The sequence below is a fragment of the Callospermophilus lateralis genome, chromosome 3, assembly GCF_048772815.1.
Source record: "Callospermophilus lateralis isolate mCalLat2 chromosome 3, mCalLat2.hap1, whole genome shotgun sequence".
NCBI classification, from domain to species: Eukaryota; Metazoa; Chordata; class Mammalia; order Rodentia; family Sciuridae; genus Callospermophilus; species Callospermophilus lateralis.
Window position 1 is genome coordinate 198346698 of NC_135307.1, and position 12519 is coordinate 198359216.

Sequence of the window (12519 nt, forward strand, 5' to 3'; positions counted from 1 at the left end):
GGGGCATTTGGGCTGCCCCACTTCATGGATGGTGGGCAGCTTGCCCTGGTGCCTCAGCACCTGCCTGGCCAGGTGAGCAGTGCTGCTTCTTGCTAGGTCAGGATCCCCTTGTGTTGGGAAACACTGTGCTCATGAGGATTAAGGAGGGCAGGGCCCACATTGGGCTTTTGTGGGCAGGTACAGGGCCAGGACAGCAGGGGCCAGAATTTGATCCAGAAAATGAACTGATGGCCCCACGATGATGATTCTGGACATGGGAGGAGCTGGCTGGAGCTTCTTAACGTGGCAGCTGTCTTTTCTTACAGATGAGCTTAGAGAATGAAGACAAGCGGGCCAGGACGCGATCCAAGGCCCTCCGAGGTGAGTGCCATCTGGTCAGCTGGAGCCCTGGTCATGGCTGGCTCTCACTGCCACCTCCCCAGTGGTGTCCCTAGGAGAAGAAGCCCATAACATGGGCTCTAGTGAATGGTATGCCCCTTGCCTACACCAGGCCCTGGGGCTCAGGGACCCATCTGGAGGCCTTTGGCCCAGGGTGGAGAGGTGGAGATGTATGTGGCTTCACTGAGAGGGGTAGCCAAGTTCAGTGGATACCTTTCTGTCTGGAAATGAAAGGCCACTGGCTTTCCATTGCCAGCCCTCTTCCTCCCTCAGAGGCTAGTTCTAGTGCTGTGGAGAGTGGGAGGTCATTGGGTACAACTGTGGGTGGGAGGAGGGGCTGAGGCTCTGCTCATCTTGCTAGGACTGAGCCCCAACCCCTTGGCCAGTCTCCCCTCCTGGGTCCTTTGAAGCTCCCTGTCATGCCCCACACAGTGTCTCAGAACTCTGAGCTTTCAGGAGTGCTTGCCCTGTGTTGGACCTCTGTATCTCTTTGTAGCCAGTGCACATCACTGGAGGGATTAGCCACATGTCCATCTGTCTTCTTCTCTATCCAGCTTGATCTGATGGCTTATGCCTCCTGCTGAAAGCCAACATTTTTCTGCAATTAGAGAGAAATATCATCTTGGACCCTGAATGCCCAGAGAGGATCAGATCCATTGTGAAAAACCTCCAGGGGAGGGTCTGAAGGCTGAGGCCCCATTGGCCTTGGAGCATGTTCTTAGAGGTCAGGAAAGGTGGGTGCCAGAAAAGCAGCTCAGTGCTGCCCTGGCTTGCCTTTCTGTAGACCCTTGGCTGCTTTACTTACAGTGTGCTCTTAGGACAAGGTGCCTTCCAGATTCTAAGTCTCACATGTGTTTCCCTATTTTTCCTTCTCTTACCAGGACCCCCAGAGACTGCAGGCCCTGACCTCAGGTGAGGAAGTTTTCTGTTGGCCCCACGCTTCCTGTGTGCCTCTGACCTGGAGATGTCCTGGGTGTTCCCTGAGAGACCCTGCTTTCCTGGGTCCTGTCTGCCATGTATATCCCTACTTGGCTGGAACTTCCTTCCTCAGGGCCCACCATGTGGGGCTCAGCTTCATGGCAGGGACCCCGTGCTGGTCACCCCCAGGACATGGAATGTCACCATGTCCCCAAACTAGTAATAAGGTGTTTCCTGGAGAATCTCACAAATGCTTCAGTTTGGCCATAAATGAAAAAGGGTCTTCCACATTCTGAGTCTCTGTGGACCTGAGATATACATGGGAGTCTAGTGCACTGAGATCTAGCAGTGGCTGTTCTGGGATGCCTTCTTCAACGGCTTAAGGTAAAGATTCTTACTAAACTGTGAAAAATTGGGGCAGGTAGTGTCTTATTCTTCCGCACACAATGCTTGAGTGAATGGCTTCTGCCAATCAGGAGAATACAAGGCCCCAAAGGTCACTCTGTAAGCTTTGGGCAGAGGTGAGCAGGGTGCCAGTGTCCCTCCAGTGTTTGGGACTGTAAGCTGGTGATGGAGGAGAAGGAGTGGGAGGGCTGCTCTGGGTCCCAGGCTCTGGGATGCTGTGGTTGCAGCATCAGGATCAGGGCTTCTCCTGGAAGTGCTGCCTGGTGGTATATTTGTCCTGTTTGTGAGGCATGTGAGCTCATCCTCCTCAGGATTAAACTGCATCCAACCAGAACTAGACCAGCGTTCTACTGCTGGATGTCAGCCCTGGGTCCAGGACGGGAGGTGTGAGGGAGTTGCAGCCATACCAGGCACTGCTGATCTTCTGGCACCCCAGGGCCCAGGGGTGCCCAGAACCGGCATTCACTGGAGCACTTGGCCAGCTCCTAGGAGGGGAGCCACCTCTAAGGGGCCAAGTCCAGGAGGAGGTGGTGTTCACCTGGGGACTCCTTCTGGACACAGGTGGGAGGGGAGGCCCAGGCAAGGAGGCGGAGGGAGGACACTCAGGCTTTGGTTGAACTTCCAAAGAACAGAAGGAAAAGTGGCTTGAAGGGGCTGTGCTTGTTGCTAGCCTTCCTGAATGGTCTGGCAGTGCCCATGAGGCTGGTGAGCATCTTTGTCACTGCATTTGTCCTGTGCTCTCCACCTGGTTACGTGCTACTAATGATGCCCTTAAACTTTTCTGGGCAGAAACCAGGGGTAAATGCCTTGCATCTAGAGTTCTAGCAAAAATTTCTTCTGCAATTCTTAATTTTTGAGAGGCGATGCTTACAGTAAAATGAAACTGAGTCTGTGCCAAGGAATCAGCGCACTGTGCAGGGGCTCCCCTTCCTGTGCCTGCATGTGTTCACTGGTGACCACCTGCAGGTGGTGACCATCTGCTATGTGCGTCAGACATGGTGGGAGCATCTGGGAGTTGGCCGGTGCTGCTCACCCCAGAACCTGTCCACCATGGGTTCCCATCAGAAAGCAGATGAGACTCTGTCCTGGTGGGGCTCATGTTGTTGTGCCAAAACAGAGAACTGAGCTGTGTCTGGGAGGGGAACATTATGGTCTGGGTGCAAATGGTGATGCAGGTGAGCTTACACAGAATCACCTGGAGGAGCTCTTGTGTGCAGAACTCAGGATCAGAGACTTAAGCCCTGTTACCTCAGGACTCCAGCATGGACTCCCCAGAGCTCAGGCAGAGCTCTCAGGAAGATGCTGGCTCCTAGGTGGCAGTAGGGGCTTGCTATGGGGTGAGCAAGGGGCTTGGCCCCAAGCCAGTAGGACCCTGCGGTGCTCCTCTGGCTTCTGGAACTCCCGAATTTTCCTTGAGCCCTGAAATAAACAGTCTAGTTCTTGGGAGAAGAAAGGATGTTGATGGTTTTCTCTACACACTCGAGGGAGACCTGACAGTTTATATTCGGTTGGGCCGGGCAAAGTCACTCGCCACTGGAAAGACTCTCTTGTTATGGAGCATTAGGGTTAGTGTCTTTGAGACATGCTATTGAGCCAGTCAGGGCTGTCTTCAAGGGCAAAGATCTGGTACCCAGGATCCCCTGCAGTTGACCCTTCCTCTTCTGAGGGACTTCCTGCTTGAACTACCAGTGGACCAGCTCCCCCCTGGAGCACAGGTGGTGTGGGGGCCTTCTGCTGCCACACAGTGGGAGGGAAGACAGATCCTTTGAAGGGAAATAGCCAAGCGTGAGCTCCTAGCTGGGATTTGGCCTCTCTCCCAGCTTGGGTTTCTAATGCCTATAGTTCATTTTGGGGCCCTTCAAGGGTGTGGTCTGGGATGCCTGCTGAGAGGTGGCCACCAGCCAGGCTCTCTGCCACCACGCCAGAGTTACTTGCTTGACTCTGATGACTGATGCCAGCATCATTGCGAGGGCGCTGTGCGGGGCCTTCAGGAGGCCTGTGGTTGAGTGCTGTGAGCACACCCGGGCACCTCAAGTGGCTGGGGAGGGCCTGACCTGGCCTATCTCTTCCCACAGTGGGTGGAGGAGGCTCTGGGGGCCTTTGTAGCTGCTCACTGGCCCTGGCCCTGAGGCTGAGCACACTGAGGCACCATGTAGCCCCTGCTGATGCTCACCCATATGCTCTCAGGGGTGAACCTGTGCCAACTGTGAGGCCCAAGGCTGATGTCTGCTGCCGCTTCAGCCTCTGGAGGCATTGGCAGGTCCCGAGAGGGCTCTGCCCACTTCTTCCTCTACTTCTGTCTCGAAGTGACTTTGCCAGTTCCATGCACTTGGGCCCACAGCTGGGGCCCTCACCCTGGGTGGCAGGATGGGAAGATGCCAGTCCACCTGGCTGGGGACCAGGACTCTTCTGTACAGGGTGGCGGGGTGGCTTGGAGCAGGTGACGTGTGTGGGGCAGTGCAGTGCCCCCCAGGCCTCCACAGCAGCTGTCGCCTAATTGCCTGATTAACTCAGTGATTAATCGACTAATTGGGACCTCAGCTTCAAATCCTCAATAACAAGGAGCTTTTTGTGAAAAGTCTCAAAGCTATTTCTTGAGAGAGTGAGAGCAAGTGTGGGCCTCCAGGGGTAGCGGCCTCCCCTCTGTCTGGGAAGGAAACTAGCTGGGGTCCCTCCCGCCCTCCCGCCCTCCCGCCAGCCTCTTCCGGGCTTCTCAGCACACTGAGCAACAGCCCTGGGGTGTGTGGTGGCCTATGGGGGAGGGGTGTGTTGCAGGCTTGGCTGGGAGACTGTGACTCTGTTACAGACAGTTCTGGTGACCCCCCCACGTTAGTGAACGTGGTCTGCAGGGCCATTTGGGCTCCAAGCTGCAGTTAGGCCATGGTCAATCACACTGAAACCATTGGTGGTATCTTGGGAAGAAGTGCCATGTTTTTGGAAAGCTGACCCCAGGCAGGACTCGGACTGCTTCAGCAATCTTGTGAACAATGGGGCCTCCAGGGTCTCCTGTGGGGGCTCAGGCTTGCCTCACCCTCCCTCAGGGATCTCTCTTGGTTTCCCTGGCTTGCTGGTCTGCAGTGCTTTGGGGTATTGGCAGCTCCTTGCAGCCCCCAGGAGTACCAGGTGTGGCAGACCCTGACCTCATGTTCCAAAATGCCCCTCTGTGCTGCCCTTGCAGGAGGGCACCTCGAAGAATCACATTCCGGCTGCCAGTGCTCATGGGTTCCTATTGATCTGGTCATGCTGACAGACGGTCTGCAATGGGGAAAGATGTTCGTTCAGCAGATGCCTTGCTCTCATTCATACAGAACTTTAATTAACCACACTCATAACACTATAACGAGCCATTCATTTATTTAAATGGGGTGAGTTATTTCACTAATTTTTAGCAAACTGCCAGGGCCCATGCTGTGATGAACTGTGGGGAGGCCATCCCCTCTCCCCAGGGTCAGGATTGGGATGCCCCTGAGCCCAGATCTTGTTGCCTGAGGTGACCTCTCCTGCTTGTCTCCTCAGCTGTCCCACCCCAGGATGCACAGGATCTGGACATGTCCGGGGCAAGTACTCCAGGCACCGCAGGTAAACAGTCCTTGTCTCACTAGGGGTGGCCCTTCCCCTGCCCTGGAACTTTTTATGAGCCAGAACCTCTCATTTCCATCTGCAGCCTGCTGAGACCAGGCTGACCCCCGCCCTTCTGAGCCATAGAGTCCCAAGTGGACCATGTTCCTGGGGCCTTGAGGAGGCCAACTGGGCAGAGCTTGCCAGAGCAGTAGCTAGATGAGCTATGCTCTGCACCTTGGTTTTCCCACCGGGGGCTGCTGCAAGCACTGGATGTGCCTGTGCAGCAGAGTTTGGAACTGGTCTGGTGCACAGTGGGGATGGTGTGGGCTGCTGCTGGGCTGTCAGTGTGGTTGCCTCATGTGGTCAGCTTGGCCTGAGTGTCCCCTGCAGTGCAAGTTCGCAGGGTGGGTGTGGGTGCAGCAGTCTCAGGTGAGGGGAAGACTGGGGTGGAGTAGACGTCCAGGATCTGCTTGAGAGCATGTGGGATGTGGGTCAGGCCTCATGGGTCCCTAGGAGAGGAGGAGCCTGGGTCAGCAGCCCTGGAGGGTCCAGGAGTCCTGCTCTAGGTGTGGATGTGGCTGCCAATTGTAATGCAATTAGGGATTGAACCAAGACCCAGCTCATGCTGGGCAAGTGCTCTATGACTGAGCTACACCCCCAACCCCTAGGAACTTTTAAACATACATAATTAGATCTAAAATTTCAAATACATCTGAGCTTGGGGCTTCAAGTTAGAGTGGCTGCAGAGGGGGCTGCTCACCAGGCCTCTGAGGCCTCCCATGGCCCTGACCTGGCTCTACCCTCACCCTCTTCTCCTTTCCAGTTTACAGAGTTGCCCACTGGCCAAGAAGAGGAAGCTGGAGGGCACTGAGGCCGAGCACCTGGTGTGTAAGAGGAAGTCTCACCCCCTGAAGCTGGCTCTGGACGAAGGCTACAGTGTGGACAGTGATGGCAGTGAGGAGGCCGAGGTGAAGGAAGCCTCTGTTTCGGATGAATCAGAAGGAACTCTGGAGGAGGCTGAGGCTGAGATGTTGGGACAGGAGGAGATTCATCGTCCCGAGCCAGCTGAAGGTGCTTTGTTGCTCTTTCTCCTGCGAATAAAGGGCGCTTAGTGTGGCCTGGAGAATGCAGCCTATGAGCGGGAGGGAGCTTACAGCGAGCGAGGGAGTCTTCCTGAGAACAAGGACTGTCTTGTCCTGACCTGTGCTCATTCCCTGGGGGGGGGGGGGGGGCGGGGGCTGCAAGGGCATGTGGTCTGTGGTGTGTGCGAACACCGTACAGGGAGAGACTGGAGGGCCAGTGTGCACATGGGGCTAGTGTGTTTCCATGGTCATGGGAGAAAGACAGCCTTGCCGGCTGTGTTTCTGTGGGTGGCTCCTGGAGTGTGTCCTGCCTGGCCCTCTGGGAAACCTGCCTGGGGTGGGTCTGCTTGTCCTCAAATGCTGAGGGGCAGGTGCTGCGGTGCCTCAGATTACGCCTTAGGTGGTGGTAATCACGTGGGGCCTCTGAAGGTTGGGTGCCTGGGGAGGCCGACAGGGGGAGTGGAGGCTGAGGGGCCCGCTCCTCTGTGGAGCCACCATGGCTGGCCATAATGGGGGCACAGCCCTTGGCAAATGTGGGTAAAGGTGGCCCCTGAGCCACAAGGGAAGGGTCTGTCTCATTCTCAAGAGCGCTGGCAGACCCGCGGAGTCCAGGTCAGGGTGAGGCTCTAGGCCAACCCCTACTGCCCCCCAGTGCCTGGTGCCATCTGACTTTCAGGGCTTGGGATGGAGTCTGTTTTTCTTTAGGAGAAATCCAGGATGGGGCTCTTGCTTTCCCTGGGGCTCTGGAGTGAGTAGGGGTCTGGAACCAAGCCAGCCTGTGCTGCAGGTGGAGAAATTCTGACTTGCCTGCTCCTGTAAGAAGAGCACCTGTGTCCAATGCCCTGGGCTGGGCCCTGTGGCTAGAGCGTCTACTCTGGTGCATGTGGATGGTAGAGTGGCTCCCACTGTTGCCAGGAGTGCTGGCCCAAGTCCCACAGGTCTGCGTGTAGTGACCACGCCTTAGTTATTGTGGCTGAAGACTTAAATTCTAATTCTTTAAAAATAAAAGTGCTTTTCAATCATGAAATAATTTTTAAAAATCTGATTTGCTTTTTAAGCTCCTTTGTATAAAATGTAATGGAGAAGAAACATGAATTCAAAAATATCAAAGTAATCCTCAATTTTAAAAATACGGCAGTGGCTTATGACCTCCTAACAAGTTCTCCATGATCTCCGGATTCAGGCAGAGGGCTGGCAGGAACAACCACACCTGGCCCCCACGTCCGGACTTCCCATCTCCTGGGCTGTGCTGAGGGAGGGTGGGTGGGGCAGGGTGGGGCTGCTGCTGGGAGCCAGAGACTTGGATGCTCCCCACACACTCTCCTCCAGCCCCCATGGCGTTTCTGATTTTGTGCAGGAAGGAGCCCTGTCAAGTCCCATTTTGGACCTAACCCCATCGGCAGCCCCACTGGCTCCTCCAAGGGCAGCTACAGCAGCTGCCAGGGAATCATCGCAACTTCTCTCCTCAACCTGGGCCAAATTGCTGGAGAGACCCTGGTGGGGGAGGACTCGGGTCAGGTGGCCAAGACGGGCCCCAGCGTTTTGCACCTGCTTCAGGAGGAGGTTGTGGAGGGGGCCACCAGCGACGGCGAGGGGGAGAAAGATCTCTTTATCCAGCCAGAGGATGCAGAGGAAGTCATTGAAGTCACCAGTGAGCGTTCCCAGGAGCCATGTCCCCAGTCCCTGGAGGACGAGGCCAGCGAGGATTCCAGCAAGCAGAAAGGTGTCCTGGGCCAAGAGGAGGAGGAAGAGGAGGATGAAGAGGAAGAGGAGGAAGAAGAAGAGGAAGAGGAGGAGGAGGATGTGGAGGAGGAGGAAGAGGAGGAGGAGGAGGAGGAGGAAGGGGAGGACGAAGGGGAGGAGGAGGCCACTCCTGATGTGATCTTTGAGGAGGATGCCTCCCATAACTCTGCCCAGAAGTCCCCCGAGCCCCGGCGCCGAGAACTGCCCAGTCCCAAGCCTGAGTACTCCGTCATTGTGGAGGTCCGCTCTGATGATGACAAGGAGGAGGATGCCGGGTCCCAGAGGTCAGCAGTCACAGATGAGTCGGAGATGTACGATATGATGACCCGGGGGAACCTGGGCCTTCTGGAGCAGGCCATCGCCCTGAAGGCGGAGCAGGTGCGCACCGTCTGTGAGCCAGGCTGCCCGCCTGCTGAGCAGGGCCAGCTGGGCCCAGGTGAGCCCGGGAAGCCGGCCAAGCCCCTGGATGCTGTGCGGAAGAGCTGCTACAGTAAAGGTAGGCGGGCAGTGATCTGCCCTGCACTCCCACTCCCTCCTGGCTTCCAGTGTGGAGTCCAGGCTGAGGGAGAGACACAGCTAGACGCCCTTACTGACAGAGATGGGTGTGGGGAGGACAGAAGAGCAGACGGGGCAAATACTCACAGGACCATGGGCCAAGATGGAGGGAGCAGGGGAGCAGGCTTGTGCCACTTTATGCAGGGAGTGTGGGAAGACATACGAGGCTGAGATGTGTGTGTGTGGGGGCAGGCGGGGAGCAAGGGATGTCTGTCTGACTCTTGCTTTTCTAAGGGAGTGGCCTGTGGTCGGCTCTGTATTTGGGCCTGAATTTGGCCTCTAAGATCAGGGAGCTGCCCTGACCCCTGACTCCTCTTTTTTATCCCAGGCCAGGCTCTCTTCTCTGGATGGATTGGGCAGTAGTACTCCCTGTGCCCTTCCTCAACCCACCCTGGGGAGGGTTAACTCATACCAGAGACTGGCAAGAGAAGGAGGGAGTTGAGGGCTGGGGTTTGATTCAGATGCTGGAGTCAAGAACCAAAAAGACAGGAGACATTACATGGGGTAACCCCTGGAAGACACATCTGGGTCACCCAGTGAGAGCCTGGAGTGAGAGGGAGCTCAGGGCACCGTAGCCAGGTGGGCAGAGACAGGGAACACAGTTTCTGGAAAGACCCACACATAGGGGACAGATAATGAGGGGCACAGGCAGGGACATGATCTCAGCATGAGGTGGACCTGGACAGTGACTCTTGAGGGGAGACCTTTCTGGTGACACAAATTGGGGTTACCGTCTGGGGGCCCAGATGGAAGCCAGGCTCAGAACTTGGGGCCTGGGAACCTGGACACACAGGCTGAGGGTGGGGCAGACTCAGGGACAGGTGCAGGGCCTGGGCTTGTCAGCTGCAGGTCTGCAGGTCAGGGCACATTTTGGTGGGACACTGACAGGCAACTCAGACACCGAGGGCGGCCTGGGTTCAGGTGTAGAGGGACTTTCAGGTGCAGAGTACCTGTTCCTGAAGTCAGGACATGGTGGCTGAGCTGAGGGCACCGGGCAGCATTGTCAGCCCGTGTGGACAGAAGTACATCCTCCTGCATTGAGACAGTGGTGGACTGGGGAGTGGATTCATTGAGAGCTCTGGACCAAGACAGGGGTTGGGCACAGGCACCCTGGTGCTTGATGGGTGAAACTCTGAATTCCTGCCCTGCCTTATGGGTTGGGACTCTGAGCTTGGGGACATCCTTCCCTCCTGAAAGAGCATCTCTGAGATGTGGTTTGCTTTGAGGTTCTTCCATGTCCTTCTGATCCCCACATTCAATAGTGACCTACCTGGGCCTGCAGAGGCCAGAGGAAGCCAAGGATTGAGATCTGGTGTGGAATTCTGCATAGGCATTTCTTAGTTATGCAGCTGCAGATAATCTCCCTAAACTCTTAAACTCTGTCCTCCTCTTTTTGTCAAATCCCAAGGACACCCTGGCAGTGGAGGCAAACTGACTTCCCCTGCCTTAGAGGGCTGCCCACAAGCCTTCATACCCAGAAGGAGGGGCAGAGACTCCATCCCACACGGATGGTTTGCTTCACAATGCTGCTTGCCTGTTTTGGGGGTAGATGCCCCTGGGTTTTGGACCAGCTTCTCCAGGGGCACCTGCTGTTCAGTTCTTGTCCCTTTGGGGTCCTGGGTAGTCTTGCCTCCCTTCTCTCTGGACAGCCAGAGTGAGGGGTGTGAGTGGTACCTGCATCTCCCTGCCCATTCCCCTGCCCAGCCTCCTAGCTCTATGTGGCATGTCTTGTGTGTTTCAGATGCTTCAAGAGCTGAGAAGCGTGAGATCAAGTGTCCAACACCAGGTTGTGATGGCACTGGCCATGTTACTGGGTTGTATCCTCACCACCGCAGCCTGTCTGGCTGTCCCCATAAGGACAGGATCCCCCCAGAGAGTGAGTAGCTCCATGCAGGGTATTTGGAGGAGTCCATGGGAGGGGCAGCCTGTCCAGGGCGTTGTCTCTTAGGTCTCCCACAAACTGCCTAAGCCTGAAATTTAGCCCTGTGACATGGCTGGGGACAGCAGCCTGCCCATTTCTGCCTGGAGATGCCAGTCTTGGTCAGAACCCTAGGAAGTTGCACAGACCCTGGCTGTCAGCTGAGAGGGAAGGTAGAGTCTTTACTTTCAGGTTGGAAGCCGAGAACTGCAAAACAGAAAAATAAGAGGTTTCAAAGTAAACTCTAGATTCTGACCCAGGAGGAGTCCATGGTGAAGGGACACGCCTCACCTGGCTGAGGGTGGGCTTACATTTACAGACTCTACAGAGGCAGTCACCCTGAGCTGCTGCCTCAAGCTACTATGGCTCTTCTCTGCCTACAAAGCTGCAGGCTTCAGCCAGGGCTCCTGTAGCCTCCTTGGGCGGTTCTCCCCCCATACCAGGTCATCGCTGTCTGCCTTCTCTGGTTTTCTTACAGTCTTGGCCATGCATGAGAATGTGCTGAAGTGTCCCACTCCTGGCTGCACAGGCCAGGGCCATGTGAACAGCAACCGCAACACACATAGAAGGTACCTGGGTTGATCTAGGCTGTGGTGGGGAATCTGGGCTGGGCGTATGGTGTTTGTGCTCGCCCTGGCCTGGAGCCCTCACCTGGGACCGGCTCCGGCCTGACATGTGGCCCCTGAGTGATAGCAGCTTCCCTGCAGCTGCTTGATGCAGCAGTTTCAAGGTCAGGGCCTGTGAGTATTCACTGCCTCCTTTGTGTGGACAGAATGGCACCTGGAGCTCTGCTCACCTGCTGGTGTTGCTGCCCACACTCCTTTGACTGGGGGTGAACATGTGCCTGTTCTGAAAGGTCTGACCCTTGTGCAGAGGGCCAGGTGAAGACTTTGTGTCTTGACCATTTGGAAAACCTCTGTTCGTGGGTGAGCGACAAATGTATACATAAGCAGGGAGCTCAGTGGACAGGGCTACACTCTGGGCCTTTCTGAGCAAGTGCAGAGCAGGTGGACATGAAGCTTCTAGGCCATTGGCTATATTTAGTTGTTGGTCATCTCCCTCCATGAGAGGGGTCCATGGTTCTAGCTCATCTGAGAGCAATGGTTGGCCATACCCTACAGGATGTGCCTGGGCCCCCGTGGGGGGGGGCACACTCAGATGGAGAAAGTGCCAGAGCTCTCAGGCTCAGTTCATTGGACAAGAGACCAAGTTCCCAAACAATGTGATTGTGTCACCCTCCATGTCCTAGAGCTGGCTCCTGAGCTCACTGTCAACCCAGTTTTGACAGGTGGAACTGCTCTGCCCTTATCCTGGTCACTTTCCTAGGAAGGTACAGAATCTTCCAGGGATAGTATCCAAGTTGTGGTCTGAGTGGAGCCCTTGGTTCCCCCAAGTCAACTTACAGACATCATCCAGAGAGGTTCCAGAGCCTGGCCCTGGGAGCTGGCGAATGACCAGAAAGTCAGAGGGCAAGCCTGGTGCCAGGCCTAGCAGAAGAAGGTGTTTCTGTCTGGGCTTCACTACCCTTTAGTATGCATTTCATTTTTGTGTGTCACTGGCATAAATTTTCCAAAACAGAAATGAGCAACTTGTACTGTGAGGACTCAGGACAGAGCCAGAGAGAAAACTTTGTCCTGTGGGAATGAGTCAGGAATACACCTGGGATTCTCATTGAATGATGCTCAAACCCACGCACCTGGCCACCCAGGACAGTCTGGCCTGGAAGAAAGACTCAGGTTTCTCTCCTTTTCTTTCCTCTAGTTTGTCTGGGTGTCCCATTGCTGCTGCTGAAAAATTAGCCAAATCTCATGAGAAGCAGCCACCACAGACAGGAGATCCTTCCAAGAATAGCTCCAATTCAGATCGGATCCTCAGGTGGGTGATATGAGCTACAGAACCACTCATATGCACCACTCGTCCCACAGGAGAATCCCCTGCTGTGGCACTCACGACACCCTC

The 12519-nt window shown here is 55.7% G+C and overlaps 1 protein-coding gene across 2 annotated transcripts in view; it reads left to right on the plus strand.

The window, feature by feature from the left end:
- Positions 1-305: 305 nt before the first annotated feature.
- Positions 306-12519, plus strand: part of Myt1 (myelin transcription factor 1) — a 34055-nt gene continuing 21841 nt past the window's right edge. Inside the window, exons 1-8 of one of the 2 annotated variants that reach the window (XM_076849264.1) lie at positions 306-360; positions 1260-1290; positions 5218-5280; positions 6086-6333; positions 7702-8583; positions 10384-10518; positions 11039-11129; positions 12322-12435. In XM_076849264.1, the coding sequence (XP_076705379.1) occupies positions 306-360; positions 1260-1290; positions 5218-5280; positions 6086-6333; positions 7702-8583; positions 10384-10518; positions 11039-11129; positions 12322-12435 (1619 nt within the window). The remainder of the gene's footprint in view (positions 361-1259; positions 1291-5217; positions 5281-6085; positions 6334-7701; positions 8584-10383; positions 10519-11038; positions 11130-12321; positions 12436-12519) is intronic. The other variant, XM_076849265.1, reaches the window with a different exon arrangement.